A 14053-nucleotide genomic window follows, 5' to 3' on the forward strand; every position below is an offset into this window, starting at 1 on the left:
GAGTACTGTCTGAGTTGAGTCCATCCGCTAATTAACGAGTGCTTTCTTCACGTTGATTGAAACATCGACAATAGCATAAAGTAAAGAACGGAAGGGAAGAAGCAAGCCTCGGCGCTGATAAGCGCTCATCAATGTAATGGCTCTGTTGCTGCTACCATTTGTTCAACATGTGAAATTTTCACAAAAACATATTTTTAAAAGTTAGTAATCTCTGTTGTAAGTTTATAAAAATGTGTGAATGAGACATTGCGTAAGTGAGTGGCAAAACTGTCACCAAGCCGAAGTAATAAGCAGAAAGAAGCCAAATAAAAAGAAAATCGGCGCAATATGTAAGGTCTGTGCTTAGGAGAGGAGCAGCCCATGGTGGTCCGGCACTAAAATCCTTTTTTATAGTTTTCTCCAATACGAGTAAAGCCACTGCGTCTACAATTAAATATTTCCTAACCGCGCTAATCTATACTATCTATACTAATATAATAAAGCGGAAGAGTTTGTTTGTTTGTTTGAACGCTAAGATCTCTGGATCTACTGGTCCGATTTACTATGTTTTTGTTTTGTATGAAAGCTGCATACTTCAGAAGTGCTATAGGCTATATAATATTACATTACACATATGTACTAATATATTAAAATACTTATTTCTAATTTGACATGCAATTTATTCTGCCATGTTAATGACAACCGTCGTCGCTACGCAACTGTTACCGCGACATTTTGATATTCATCCTTATGAATTGATTTAATATAGAAAAATATTTAGTTATTTCATAGAGTCGATATCTATGTACGCACGTACGGAAAACTTTAGGTACTTTTTCTAATATTAAGAATATCCTTTAGTTACTTTTACTTCTTTTGTTGGTCCATTTCAATAATTCAGATATTTTTTCTAATAATATGTCTCTACTTATTATTCTTTTTGATTATTTAGGTTTATATTTTCTTACTAATTCTGTTGAAATCTGAAAACAATTTCATAAATATATTTAATAAATATTTTAAGCAGGCGTAGCCGCGTCCGGGTCCGCTAGTTATGTTTATAAAATATATTTCGTAATTAAACCACACGCACTTTATACAGTACTGATTACTGTACCAGTATATCTCCATATCTATCATAACCTACGTGACAATGAAACAGATGGTACCTACGTACTCGTATAGCTCAGAAGACAGTCGTTGGAGATACAAATATGAAAGAAATACTCTCCCGAAAGTGACTCTGATTAGTTTATGACGCCTCGAATTAAAGGGATCATTATATCTGATTTGTACTCCAACGTAAAACATATAGGATTTTTGGTGGACTCCCGTATGTAGGTACTGTACTAAGACTTAAAAATATAAAATGGAAAATCAAATTTCAATTTTTCTAAATTTGACTGAGGTACTTAGTGCAGTACTCTCGATAAAGTGATTGGAGAGGACTTAGAGCTACATCACACTGTTCTCCAATTTCCGCTTATTGATAAATATGAAGTGTTGCGGTAAAATCCTACGCTATTCGTTCTTCAGGAAAGTTTATACTTTTCACCCGGAAGAAATGGAACCCACAACTATTACATAATTAAATAAATATTTGTGCTCGAAAAGTAAACCCTAGGATTTAAATTTACTAAAACCATAAAATTGAATTATTTTCACTTAACATTTCAAATAAACATCATATACACAAACCATTTTTATGTAAAGTCGTATAAATCTTTACAGTGGCTATTTCCATTATCGTGAAATATTTTATGCTCTTTTATATGTATCATTATACGTATAGCTGACGTGTTGTTATTGGAATTTGTTTATTTTAACCTCATATACAAACATGTTAATAAACGCCATGTTCATATATTTTATCGGTGAAATTGTTACAGCCACTGATCGTAATATAAATAGAACTGTTGAAGAGCTTGAAAAAGAAAAAACTGATTTGCTTAAACAAATAAATGAAGCTATCGATGAAAGTGTTAAATCATTACGAAAAGTTAATGATAGTGGCAGCTTAGTAGGACTTAAGTACATGCAAGATCTTAAAGAACATATGAAAAGAGTCAATGAGACAGCAATAGAAGTAAACGACGCCGATGTTAACTACCTATCCGCACCCAACCTTGACAATAGGAGAAACATAAAAGAACTATTAGATCCAAAAAAATGGAAAAGTAAGACAACTACGCCTAAAGACATCTTTGATTTTGAAGCTATTTTAAAGCCTTCGAAAAAAATTAAACCATGGCAGTGGAGGGAAATGGTGGAGACTAGACAAAAGATGCAAAAAAAATTAGATGAATGGCTTCTTGAAAGACAAAGAGAAAAGGTTTTACTTGAGAAAAAAAAACTACAGAAGAAGCATCTTAAAATGTCTGGGGCTTACGAAAAATGCCCAAGATTTGGTTTCCAAGGCCGTAAAAAAAAGAAGGATCCCTCCATAGATAAAATAAAACTACAACCATGCAAGAAATGCAAGGGTGATAGCAAAGAAAAAAACAATACAAGTGACATTAAACCAATAAGAAAAAGAATTTCACAAAAACTTCAATATCCGTGTTGTAGAAAATGTTGCAAGAAATCTTACTTGGGTTGTCTTTAATTATGCAATTACCAAGTTTACTACTCGATAAGTCTTTCATAATAATTTTGTTAATTGATATAATATTTATAAATCTTTTTTGTTACATATGCGTGGTTATTATTCGTATCGGTATTTTTGTATACCAATAATAGATAGATAAATAAGCGCAATATCTCGACAACGGTGAAATTTTAAAAAGGGGAATGTTCAAGTGATTCAATGACCCGCGGCGGAGCTCTCTCAGCGGACGCGCGTAAATGACTAATTTCACTTAATCAAGCTGTTTTCGATTCAGCTCTTGTTACACAGAACGAGCGGCAAAACGTAACATAATTATAAAGTGTACACCTAAATTCCCGAAAGGCCCCATCACAGAAGTGGGTCGACCGTTAAATATTTGCACTTCCACAAGTGTATTGCGATGTTAAATATTTTAAGGGTTTTCGAGGGAAAATATATGCTTATAACGCAATCAGGTTCTTTTATTCAGTTATTTTCATATTACGCTATGAAACTATTATTTTCAATAAAATAAATATTTTTTTTTTATGATGATTTTAATTTTATGATCTAGAAAATTCTTCATCATCATTCATCATAATTGGTCTCTTATCTTATTTTAGAATCTCTCTGTATTCCGCACACAACGGGATATTCAGAGGAAACTTAGGAACCTACTGTTAATACCTCGTTCCCATGAAGCCTCGTTACCAAAGTGAGATATAAAAATATTAAATATTTCACTTCCTCGAGTGTGAATCTAGCCCTCGACTGTGGCGCGGCGCCCCCTTTGGCCTCCTATCATAAACTTTTACGGACTTAGGACAACTAACAAAATAGCATGAAACCCAATCACGGCCGGTACTCGTAGTTCGTGTACTCGTAATGCGACATTAGACGCGTAAGCCGCTGTAAGTCAATCCGGCAACCACTCAACTGACTTAATGGCTTAGTTCTAGATTGAATAGAACAATATTATAATTGGGATGTACACAATATGTAGGTACAGTGTAGTGCAGTATCACTACTTTATACTATATGTAAATATACGAGTATAATATGTGGGTGTAGGTGGATAAGATAATTACAAACATTTGTGACAGGAACTTTATAAAGTCGAGGGAAAGTACAGCGTTGAGTTCCACCACTCAGCACTCTATGCATTCAGAATTGGATGGAAGTGTAAAGGCCATCGGCGAAGGCCATAGGTGAAGACACGTCAGTATCTGAGTGTAAGGGTTATAGATTCCATTCCCACTAGATGGAATGAACTATTTTCATTTCCTCGCTCTGGTAAAAAGACAAAGCACTATCCTGCTATATGGCAGAAAATGATAAGATTTTTTTTCCTCTTTTATTTTTTAAGTACAATAGTTTTCCGGCGGTTATAAAATAGCTATTCACAACTATTAAATAACTAGTTTCATGTGTAGTTTGATCAATTCTAATAGAGGCAGCTAAGGTAACTTCAAGCTGTGCCATCAACGTCTTAGCGATTGAATTTTAAGGAGCTCCTCACACGCCTCGTGGAAGCAAGTTCCTCTCAAATGTTTACAGTCAGCGGCTTGCTTTGGGCGTGGAGTTTGTCGAACGAGACATGGCCTTATATAGTAGGAGGACTATACAGTATATTGAGTCCGATTAACATGGCTGCTTATATTTTGTGTGAGTGTAGCAACAAGTAAGGAAGTTGCGATTTGTTGTTTAAAATAGAATGGAATACTTTTAGTGTATGAGTTTTAATTATTGGGTTATTAATAAATTTTAGTTTTTTTTTAGTTTTGCCTAATCTGCCGTTATCTTCACATTACACAATTACTTATTATTAAATGCCTTACAATAATAACAAAAAAAATGTTTGGTTATATTATGAAATTCTTATCAAAATCTGAAACTAAATGGGTAACTGATAAAAAATCCTTCACAAGCCCTCGAAAGGGCGATAAGATAGCGTTACACCTAACCCATTTGTATTATTGGCTGCGCTACCCTACCACTGCACTGGTGTGAATTACTTTTGTTGTAAATAATTATTTTACTTCATCGTATTTCGTTAAAAGTTAAAAAAAGCCTACACGCTTTTTCCCGTATAAAAGCAAAGGGTACTTATTAATACCACTCCGTTTCCTACTTTTCGCCCAATTTTAGAGACTTTAGTCGAGTCGAGACAAGAAACCCCGTGCCTGGTCCACCAGATCGGGGAAGTGAAAAAACTACATGGGTAACTAACTGGGTATCAAACCCACAACTCGTAGTGTACCTGTACTTTCCTTTATAGGATCATAGTAGAAAAATTCAGTATTATATTTAAAATTGCTGCAATATATTTCGATCAGTTAAGGCTATTACGACGTAACGGAAAGATAACATTTTAAAACATATGTATATGAACAATATTAAAAGTACAATATTCGTGAGTAATTTTTATCAAAAACCTATAATAAAAATTTTATTTAACCAACTTCCTTTTTCAGAAAGGAGGAAGTTCTAAGTCTTTTTATATTTGCCCGTCGATTTCTCCGTCACTTGTGGACAAATTTATTTTTATTTGAAAGGGTGTTCATTCCCATTAGTTCCATTACAACTAAATCGAGATCTGATGATGAAATCTGTCCGAATTCGAGGGAAACCCTCGAATTTAGTCACGGACTAAGTGTTTCATATCTTACAATAATAATCATATATTTGCTTCTATTAGTCATCATCTGATGACATTACTGATAGAAAATAGGTAATGATAGAAAACATAGCTTCGCGATAAGAAGTTAGAGGACAAGTTATTTTGTTAACAATAAAAATAAAGAACCTCCTGCTTTTTGAAAATAGAAGCCGGTTAAAAATAGAAAATTCTGTTTTTCCCGTTCCCTTATAGGAATTTCGCTTTCTAATTTACCTACATGCCAAATTTCAACTATTTTAGGCAGTAGCTTGGTGTCTGTGGTACCTGTTAGAGAACCGAGAACCCATAGTAGCTACACGACCAAGCTATCTCCTCACGTAGCGAGCGCAATACGTATAGCATTACTCAGATTCATTTGACCTGATCAACTGTCCCCACTCTCCCCTAGCCGTAGACTGTTTAATGTCAGTATTAGGAGCTAAGCTATAATTAGCGGGGTTTTACGACGTTAGTTCTCCTTGAGAGGACACACTACGTTATAGGTATAACGTACATATCATTATATTTTTGATTATGTTATAAAGTTTATATGAATTTACATATTAAATATCCGTGTGAGTGTGGAATAGATGGGTTTGGGTTGGTTCCCATGATTGTAATAATTGTATTTAAGTTACTTTCAATTCTTTACTTTGGTAGATAAAACGTTGAGTACCGCCAGTCAATACGAAATTATGTTTAGTTCAAAAATGACGAAATCAATCAGTCCTTTTTAACCGACTTCTGTAACCTTCTTTGGTTATCAATTCGACTGTATTTTTTTATGTTTGTTACGTCATAACATTTGACTGAGTGAGCCGACTTTAATATTTTTTTTTATTTGAAAGCTAGTGCTTCCCGTGTGGTCCCATTTTTTTTGGTCCATGTCATGTCTAATGGTATCTATGAAAAAATCACATAAGTCTGAAATTTGCATCAGGTATGTGCGCGACAAATAGACGAATAACTCTTTCGTTCTTTTTTTATAGTCTTCAAGGATAGTTTGGTGAAAGTTAGGCTCTGATTATGGGATTCAGTCAAAATAGAGAAAAATATTGAAAAAATATTCAACCAACCTCAAAAATGAGGATGTTCTCATTTTCAACCAACTTCAAAAAAGGGAGAGATTCCCAATTCATCCGAATATTTTTTTTGTATTTTCTTGTCAATATACCAAAATGTAACGTACAAAAATAATACTCAATTAAGTGAAGTTTTACAAAGGGCAACCACAACCACTCGTTGACAACCATTACCACCACCATCACCACTCCTTTAAGAAGCATCATTTTAAGATCTACCCATCACTTAAAATTGTAAAATAAATTAATTTTTAATAAAAAGTAAAACCGACTTCTAACAACGAACTAAAAAGTAAATAATAATTTTAGAAAGATTTTATATATTACCATAATTTTTCCTCCGAGCGCGTATCGAACTCGCAACCGTCGTGGTTACAGTCAAATAAACAAAACAGAAAAAAAAACTAAGCCATATTCTATTGTACATGGTACACAAGTACACTACGACTACCTACCTATGTGAAATTAAGAATAACTTTTCAAGGAAAAAATAAGAACATTCGAAGCAAAATGAACAATAAAGTGACATCCGGGTCAAGGCGCGGCGTGCCGAGGTGTGCGGGGGGGTGCATTGAAATTTAAAGAATCGCCCAAGTTCCAACAATAGTTCGTGAGAGAGCTTCTTGGAATAAATAGCGCTCTCGAGGGAACGTTGTTACTCAATTATTAAACACTAGCGACGTAAACACGGCTTCGCCTGCTTACTTTTTTGTTAAATGATTACGTATTATGTGATAAAAGGCTTAGTGATAAAAAGTCCGTTCAGGAGTTTAGCGTGAAAGGGAAACAAACATCCATCCTCACAAACTGTTACATATATAATATTGTACGCAGTGATTGTGTTCACCTCACTGCGCCTCACTTAGATTACTGATTATCTATATATATAAAAGGACTTGTCCTCACTGACTGAGGCAAGACGCGCGCACAGCCGTAACCGCTGTGCGTAGAAACGTGGAATTTGGACAGATTTACTTTCATAATCTGGACATCCACTAAAAAGGGTTTTGAAAAATTTTAACCCTAAAAGGGTGAAATAGGGGTTGAAAGTTTGTATGGAAAAAAAATGAAATTTAGATTTTTAAAAGTATTTGATTGAACACGTGTATCATCGTTTTCTAGAATTCTCCCTAAGGGTGGAAATAAGAGGAAAGATTTTTTCGTTTCCCCGCTGTAATAAATCTAAGCGCGATGTTGAAGTCCGCTATTCAACATGCTATATCTCGAAAATTGAGCGTAAATGTGGGAAAATGTGTGAAACTAAAAAAACAAGGATCGTCTGTCCGTCTTTTAAGATTACAGGCACAAGAACTATTCTGATATATTTTAGGATAATATACTCGTATAAACCCACATTTCAAACTTATGAAGACGGCGTTATCTTATAATATAGAAAATCACACACTTATTTAGTAATTTTATCCATAAAAAGCGTTTCCTAATAGCTCCAACATATCAAAACAAGTCTTAAAACGAAATCCCAATATATGTAGGTAGACGATACAACGGCGGCAAATGTTGATGTACTTGGAGGTGTCACCCCAAAGCTGCAGCCGGCGGAGACAAAGGGCGCGTTTCTGGTTCGTTCTGACTTGGTGTATGATTTATATTTTAAATATCAGAACGATTAATTATTTTTTACTTCCGCTGTTATCTTGGGGCTATTGATTTAGAATACCTATTGACATTATTGTTATAAATTATTAATTAGTCAAAATGCGGTGTTGAGCTCCGTTACTCAACACGCAAATATGGTGGTAGCGGAGAACGGAGAGTCTTGTCATTAGGTTCTTTCTGTCTACTTCTGGAAAGGTAAACTGTATAACGGTCGCAAGAATTTCGATTTATTTGATATCCCTATCATAAAAGAATAAGCCAGAACTCTTTTAGGATAGGATTCTTTTATTGTTCGTCTGTCTGTATGTATTTCTGTCTGTCTGTTCTAAATTTAAATTAAACTTCTAAATCAATCAAAAGAAATATCTTCTATACATCGGTTTTGTCACATTTTTAAACAAATATCTAACAAGTGTATTATATCGCGTTATCTCGCCTGAGCACGGTAAGTAATTTCCGCGAATGGGAATCGAATCTAAAACCATTGTGTATATGTATTAGAAATATAGGAGAAGGATAACTTCAAGTTAAGGCCACCGTGGCAAAACGCGGCAGTGTGAGTTCGATTTCTAGTCGGCAGAATAAACTATGTGTACTTCCTTGCTCCAGTAACAAGGCACCCTGCTTATCTTGCTACACCCGGGGTACAGCGCTCACGCTGCTAAAAAACCGTTTTCTTCATTTTCTTCAAAATGAGTAAAGTGAAAGATTTTTTGGTCTTCAACTATACAACAATTCAAAAAATATTACGTCTTCATTACAATCGACATAATTTTGCTTATGAATATTTATATTTTAATATTTATGCAGCACATTGAAACCAATCCCACGACTCAATACGGAGCAGTTCCGAACATTTATTTATGACTTAAGTTAGCAAACAGCGCCCTATTGATCCGCGAAATCAAATATTAACCAACAATTTTATTCAATTTGTTCTACTCAGCCCTGCAAATATTTACGGGACCGAAACGGAAATAAACACGTTATGGAGACCGCAAAGCCTGCGTGATATAATGGTGGGATTATGGTGTCGATGATGGTGGAACACTTACATATGTCTGATATATTACTACTTTGTTTATTATACAATAGTATAGCATTAGTAAAGTTGCTTCACGCGTTTTTCCGCTTGAAACAGGATTGGTACTCAAAAGGAGCATAATATGAAATAACGTTTTGTCTTTTTACTAGAGCGACGAGATGAAAATAAATCGTTCCCTCGAGTGGGGATCGAACCCACAACCAGTCGGTTTATAGTCACACTTTGCGCCCCTGCGCCACAAACCGATGAGACGTGAAGAAATTTGAATTATTATAAATATTGTGATTAACTTGACTCACAAGCTGTTTTTCTGTGTTCCAAAGGACTGTAGACCTGGATATTTAATGTTAACTTCAGCTAGAAATGTTTTGTTACGCTCGTAACGCCAAAATAAAAGAAAAAGAACCCTTAAAATAAAATAATTTCCTTATTGACTGCGCCGAGTGAAATATTTGATTGTGCATTTCCATTGTGATCGAAGTGGAAAATCGGAAATTGAGTAATGGGTGCTTGTTCTACGACTGTCGAGTTGAGCAACCAGCGCTAATGCTAAGATACAAGTATGTGCTCATAACTTACAACTTACTTATATAATATGAAAGTCGTAGTGGAAAGAAAAGAGAAGAGAATACAATGCAATAAGCCTAACATCAAGTTCGTTTGAGGCATTCGTGGCGCAGTGGGCAAGCGAGTGAATGTCAACGCGACTAAGTTCGTTCTGGTAAGAAGGCAAACCGCGGCGTTGCTTCCGCCACTCGGCACACAATGCCTCGAAAGTTCGGAGGAAAGTAGGGGACGGACCCAGCTAATTGTAGAATAATAGCGTGAAGCTAAAAAAAAATCAAGTTCGCAGTTTAAGTAACTGCTCCGGAAGGCTCAGCCCGAGCAAGGCCTGCGGGGAAATGAAAAATTCCAAGACAAATGCTACGATGTTTTCATTAAACTCTATATACATATTTGTAGATTAAATATTTTATTAAAGATCAAATTTAATTGTTTTCGCGGGAAATTTTAACATACCATGTTAAACATGGCGGAGGCGTAGCGTGGGACTTGATTAACTAAAGACTTCAATTTCTTTTTTATTTTTTTCAATAGCTTCATGCTGTATTCCGTATATGGCAGGGCGGGCTGATGAAACTTAAAAAGAGTGTTAAAACACTTCATTCCGCAAATTCCGTCCAATTCGGGAAATTGCATAACTCAACGTCGCATTTCATTTCGTTACCAAAGCAATGAAAATAAAAAAAACAGGAATCGAACCGACAGACGTTACGTTTGCAGTCAGGTGCCACGCCGCTGCGTCACGACGGCCTTCGACGTGGTAGTTAGTAGAATTTTAATAGTAATTACAATATTAATTAAGATATTTCTTATAATACGCTCTGAATTAACTTATACACAGGTTTATATAGTATTTTTAAATGATTATTACTACACTAGTCATGGTCCGTATGGTCCGTTTGTTGTACACATTATTTTAACAATCTTAATAAGCAGTAGGAGAGCGTCGACAGTACTACCGCGTACCTAAACACTATTCCGCACCACCTCGAACTACCGGCAGGTAGCGCAGGTAGCGCAGGTAGACAACAGCGCGCACGCCCGCCCTCATCCGTCGAGCGATGTTTTAATTGGACACTCAGCTCGCCGCTAATTGATTCCAGCGACTTGTTCGAGATAGTCATACACTTGTGGTACATTTGATTGATTGTCGATATTATTATTTTTATTACAATTTTGTTAAATTATTATTTTATAAAAAATAGAAACCGGTCAAATGCGAGTCGGACTCGCATACCGAGGGTTCCGTAACAATTTTAGAATTGTATGTCAACGGGAAGTACAATTTGACAAAAGTTGACAAACTTAAGCCTGGGGGCGTAATAATAAATGAGTGTTAATGCTGTTAGCCCTATTGGCCTTTACAGCGACACCGGGTGGGTAGGGCAGAGGGTACTCTGGCCCTGAAGAATATGCAGGCACTATGTGGCTGCCTGTGGGGAAAATCCCGACTACTAATTCCATGCCTTTTATATTATTAGTCAAATCAACAACTAACTTGACAAATACAATTATAACAAAATTGTGTCATTTGATTTCACAAAATATTATTAAAAAATTTAAGCCAAAGAAAATAACAACTAATTATTGTACCATAATTCTAATAAAGTTTAACAACAAAATACTAATAAAAATAACTTTACATTATAATAAATTCACAACGCTAACACAACTATTCCTAGTAAGTAGTAAGTAGTTCGTTTTAAATTATAAATTATTAAAAAAAATAAAATAAAATTAGTAATAATTGTTTACTAATATTAGTTATGTATACAAAAAACACGTTTATCTTTCCATTTATCTGTTACTTAGCATAGTTATACACGAGATATCTATTTAATATAATACCATAATAGATAGATTGACAAATATTCACATTAATGATATATATACAAATTATGAATCGGGTAACAAGCGTAATCAAACTCAAACAAATGGCCCTCATGCACTTTCAGCTAGTAGTAGAGTATCCAATCAGGTTCAATTATACATTGCTATTGTAAATAATTCTAAATTTGCCATTACCAAACATCACTATAATTTAGTTGACATAATTATCTGCTAATGAACTTTAAATCCAAATAGATGAATGGATACATTTATAATTTAACGAAGTCAAATAGAAAGCTCCTCTGATGAAGGGTAAATTGTCCTATTGCAGACATATTGTTATCTTTGCAAAAAGGCCAAAGAGACGTCTAAATAAATATACTGGGGACTAAAATTATGCACAAAGATAAAATTTATCTCTGTGCTTATTGTAAACGCACTGAGAAAACTTATATTAAATATCCTATTGAATTTAAACGAAACTAAATGTTTTCAGTTTCACATGTCCAAACTGGTTAGGTTTAAGTTAAGTTATTTATATATTTTAGGTAGTAAGTTGCAGGTATTCAATGAGAAACTGCACAAGGCTACGAAACGATCGGGGGAAGTGAACCTTTAAAGATGGTGCTTACAGGCAAATAATGCACCACGTTGGCTTATGGAGACATTTCCTAACTTTATTTACTGATATGTATGTAATTCCTTTTAATTAGTTATATGCAAAGTTTATGTTAAACGTCAAATTTTGCAAAAAAATCAAGTCGGTCGAAGTTTTATTCTGTTAAATTTGCGTTTATTTGTACATTATAAATTTTTATTATATTTTGTATATTTTTAAACAAAGATATTTTCCTCCTAGATGAAGTTCTTTAACTTCTGAGTTATTGATCACAGTAGTAGTAACATGAGTAGTAGTAGAATTTAATGTTTTGCAAATAAAGGACAATATCCTATCCTTATAAGCCAGATATCCTAATTTTGATTATGCAGATATTTTTTTTATATAATGAATATGAGAATGTATATTTTGTTAAGCTTTTTTATTGTCTTATTTATTTCTACGCATTTTGTATTGAATTACTAATAAATTACTAACTAGATTCTTATTATATATTCAAATTTGATATAAAAATACCATACTTGTTACTATACAATATTCTTTAAAGTAAATTACAATAAAAAAATAAATGTAGGTGTCACAAGTAGGGTAGTTTACCTTATTAAATATTTGTTCGAGTTCCCAACTTGGTCAATTATTTGTGGATGAGGTCATTATACTATAATGTTTTGTTAGCTTCACGTTGTATCCCGTGTACCCGCGTATCCTGCGAGAGACAGAGGGAACCTAGTGTTAGGACACTCCGTTCCCTACTTTCATCACAGCTAAGAAATGAAAATAGTTTATTCTCCTCTGTGGGAATCGAACTTACAACCGTCATTCTCACCGCACACACTAGTCTCACAGAGGGAACCAAGCCTCCCTATGCCTACTTTGCTATGTAGGGAACCTATTATTAATACAGAATAAAGCTAAAAAAAGTGTTTCTTTAAAGCCTAAAATATTTTTATATTATATTTCAGTCACAAATAAATGTAATTTTTATAATTAAGAAAATCGTAGGAAACCGTACGAACTCTTTACTTAAAGCATATTACCATAATACGAAGTGACGATTTATACGTTTACACCGCATTTTTCCTATTACCAATTATGAATCGCATTCGTACACGTAGGGTTCCGTACTACTGTTGGTGTTTGATTATAGCTAGCTGCTAGCTGTATGTACAAAGATTACTAATAATGCCTTTTTGTAAAACCACTACTGAATAACTAAATCCAATACTCACCACTGAGAGACAATGAGTTAGGAAGTGTAGGACAGCACTAAGATTGGGATTTTTAATTTTTCGCCTTACGGTATATGGCTAGCAAAATTGTAATATTTAATTAATTAAGAATACGTAAGTAATACTGAAATAAATAACTAATATACTCTTTATGAAACCTTTATAAAAGCTCAATTTCAATTCCGCCATAGCATGTTATATCGTAATGAAAATATGATTAATAATGCTAATCAAGCAGAACCGTTGTACGAGTAGTGTTTATTATGCAGAGGTGGTGGCAGAGGTGGTGGCAGAGGTGGTGCCAGTGGTGGTGGCAGTGGTGGTGGCAGTGCTGGTGTCGCATTTTTGCACGCCGTCACTTTTGAAGGATCCTGGAGTGGTCTCAGCATATTTGCAATTCTATCACATGGAGTGTAAAAGTGAAATAATGTGTTATACTTACTTATGAGTAGCTATTTGCTTGCTTTTTTATATTTTTTTTGTTTATAGCCATGATCCATAGTATTAAAATCTTTTGGAATAACACGGTTAATAATTTTATTCACACTTACTTGAATGGGCAATGTTTCACTTTCAAAGTGCATACAATAAATAATAAAGTCACGTAGAAAATCCTTCTTTAGTGGAACAAATATCGCGTCGATCCTTATTCGGAGAATTATCGTATTTAAATTATTTTCACTTCGCCGCTCCAATAGAATAAGTTGTAGTGTTAGGTTTCTCGCTATTGGGTGGAAAGTGGATAACGGAGTGTCTTACTACTCTGTTCTCGCTGTCTTGCTCGTTATATGCAGAAACTAACGTGAAGGTAAACAAAATAAAAAAACTGTCCCGTTTTAAAA

The 14053-nt window shown here is 34.4% G+C and overlaps 1 protein-coding gene across 1 annotated transcript; it reads left to right on the forward strand.

Annotated features, from left to right (window-relative positions):
- The first annotated feature begins 1819 nt into the window (after positions 1-1819).
- Positions 1820-2874, forward strand: LOC146540846 (uncharacterized). The gene has a single exon (XM_085191348.1). It carries the CDS (start codon positions 1820-1822, stop codon positions 2582-2584), a length of 765 nt encoding a protein of 254 aa, XP_085047474.1. The 3' UTR covers positions 2585-2874.
- Positions 2875-14053: the final 11179 nt, after the last annotated feature.

The sequence above is a fragment of the Heliconius melpomene genome, chromosome 1 (assembly GCF_056956725.1).
Source record: "Heliconius melpomene rosina isolate 202511_hmr_F chromosome 1, ASM5695672v1, whole genome shotgun sequence".
Taxonomy (NCBI): Eukaryota; Metazoa; Arthropoda; class Insecta; order Lepidoptera; family Nymphalidae; genus Heliconius; species Heliconius melpomene.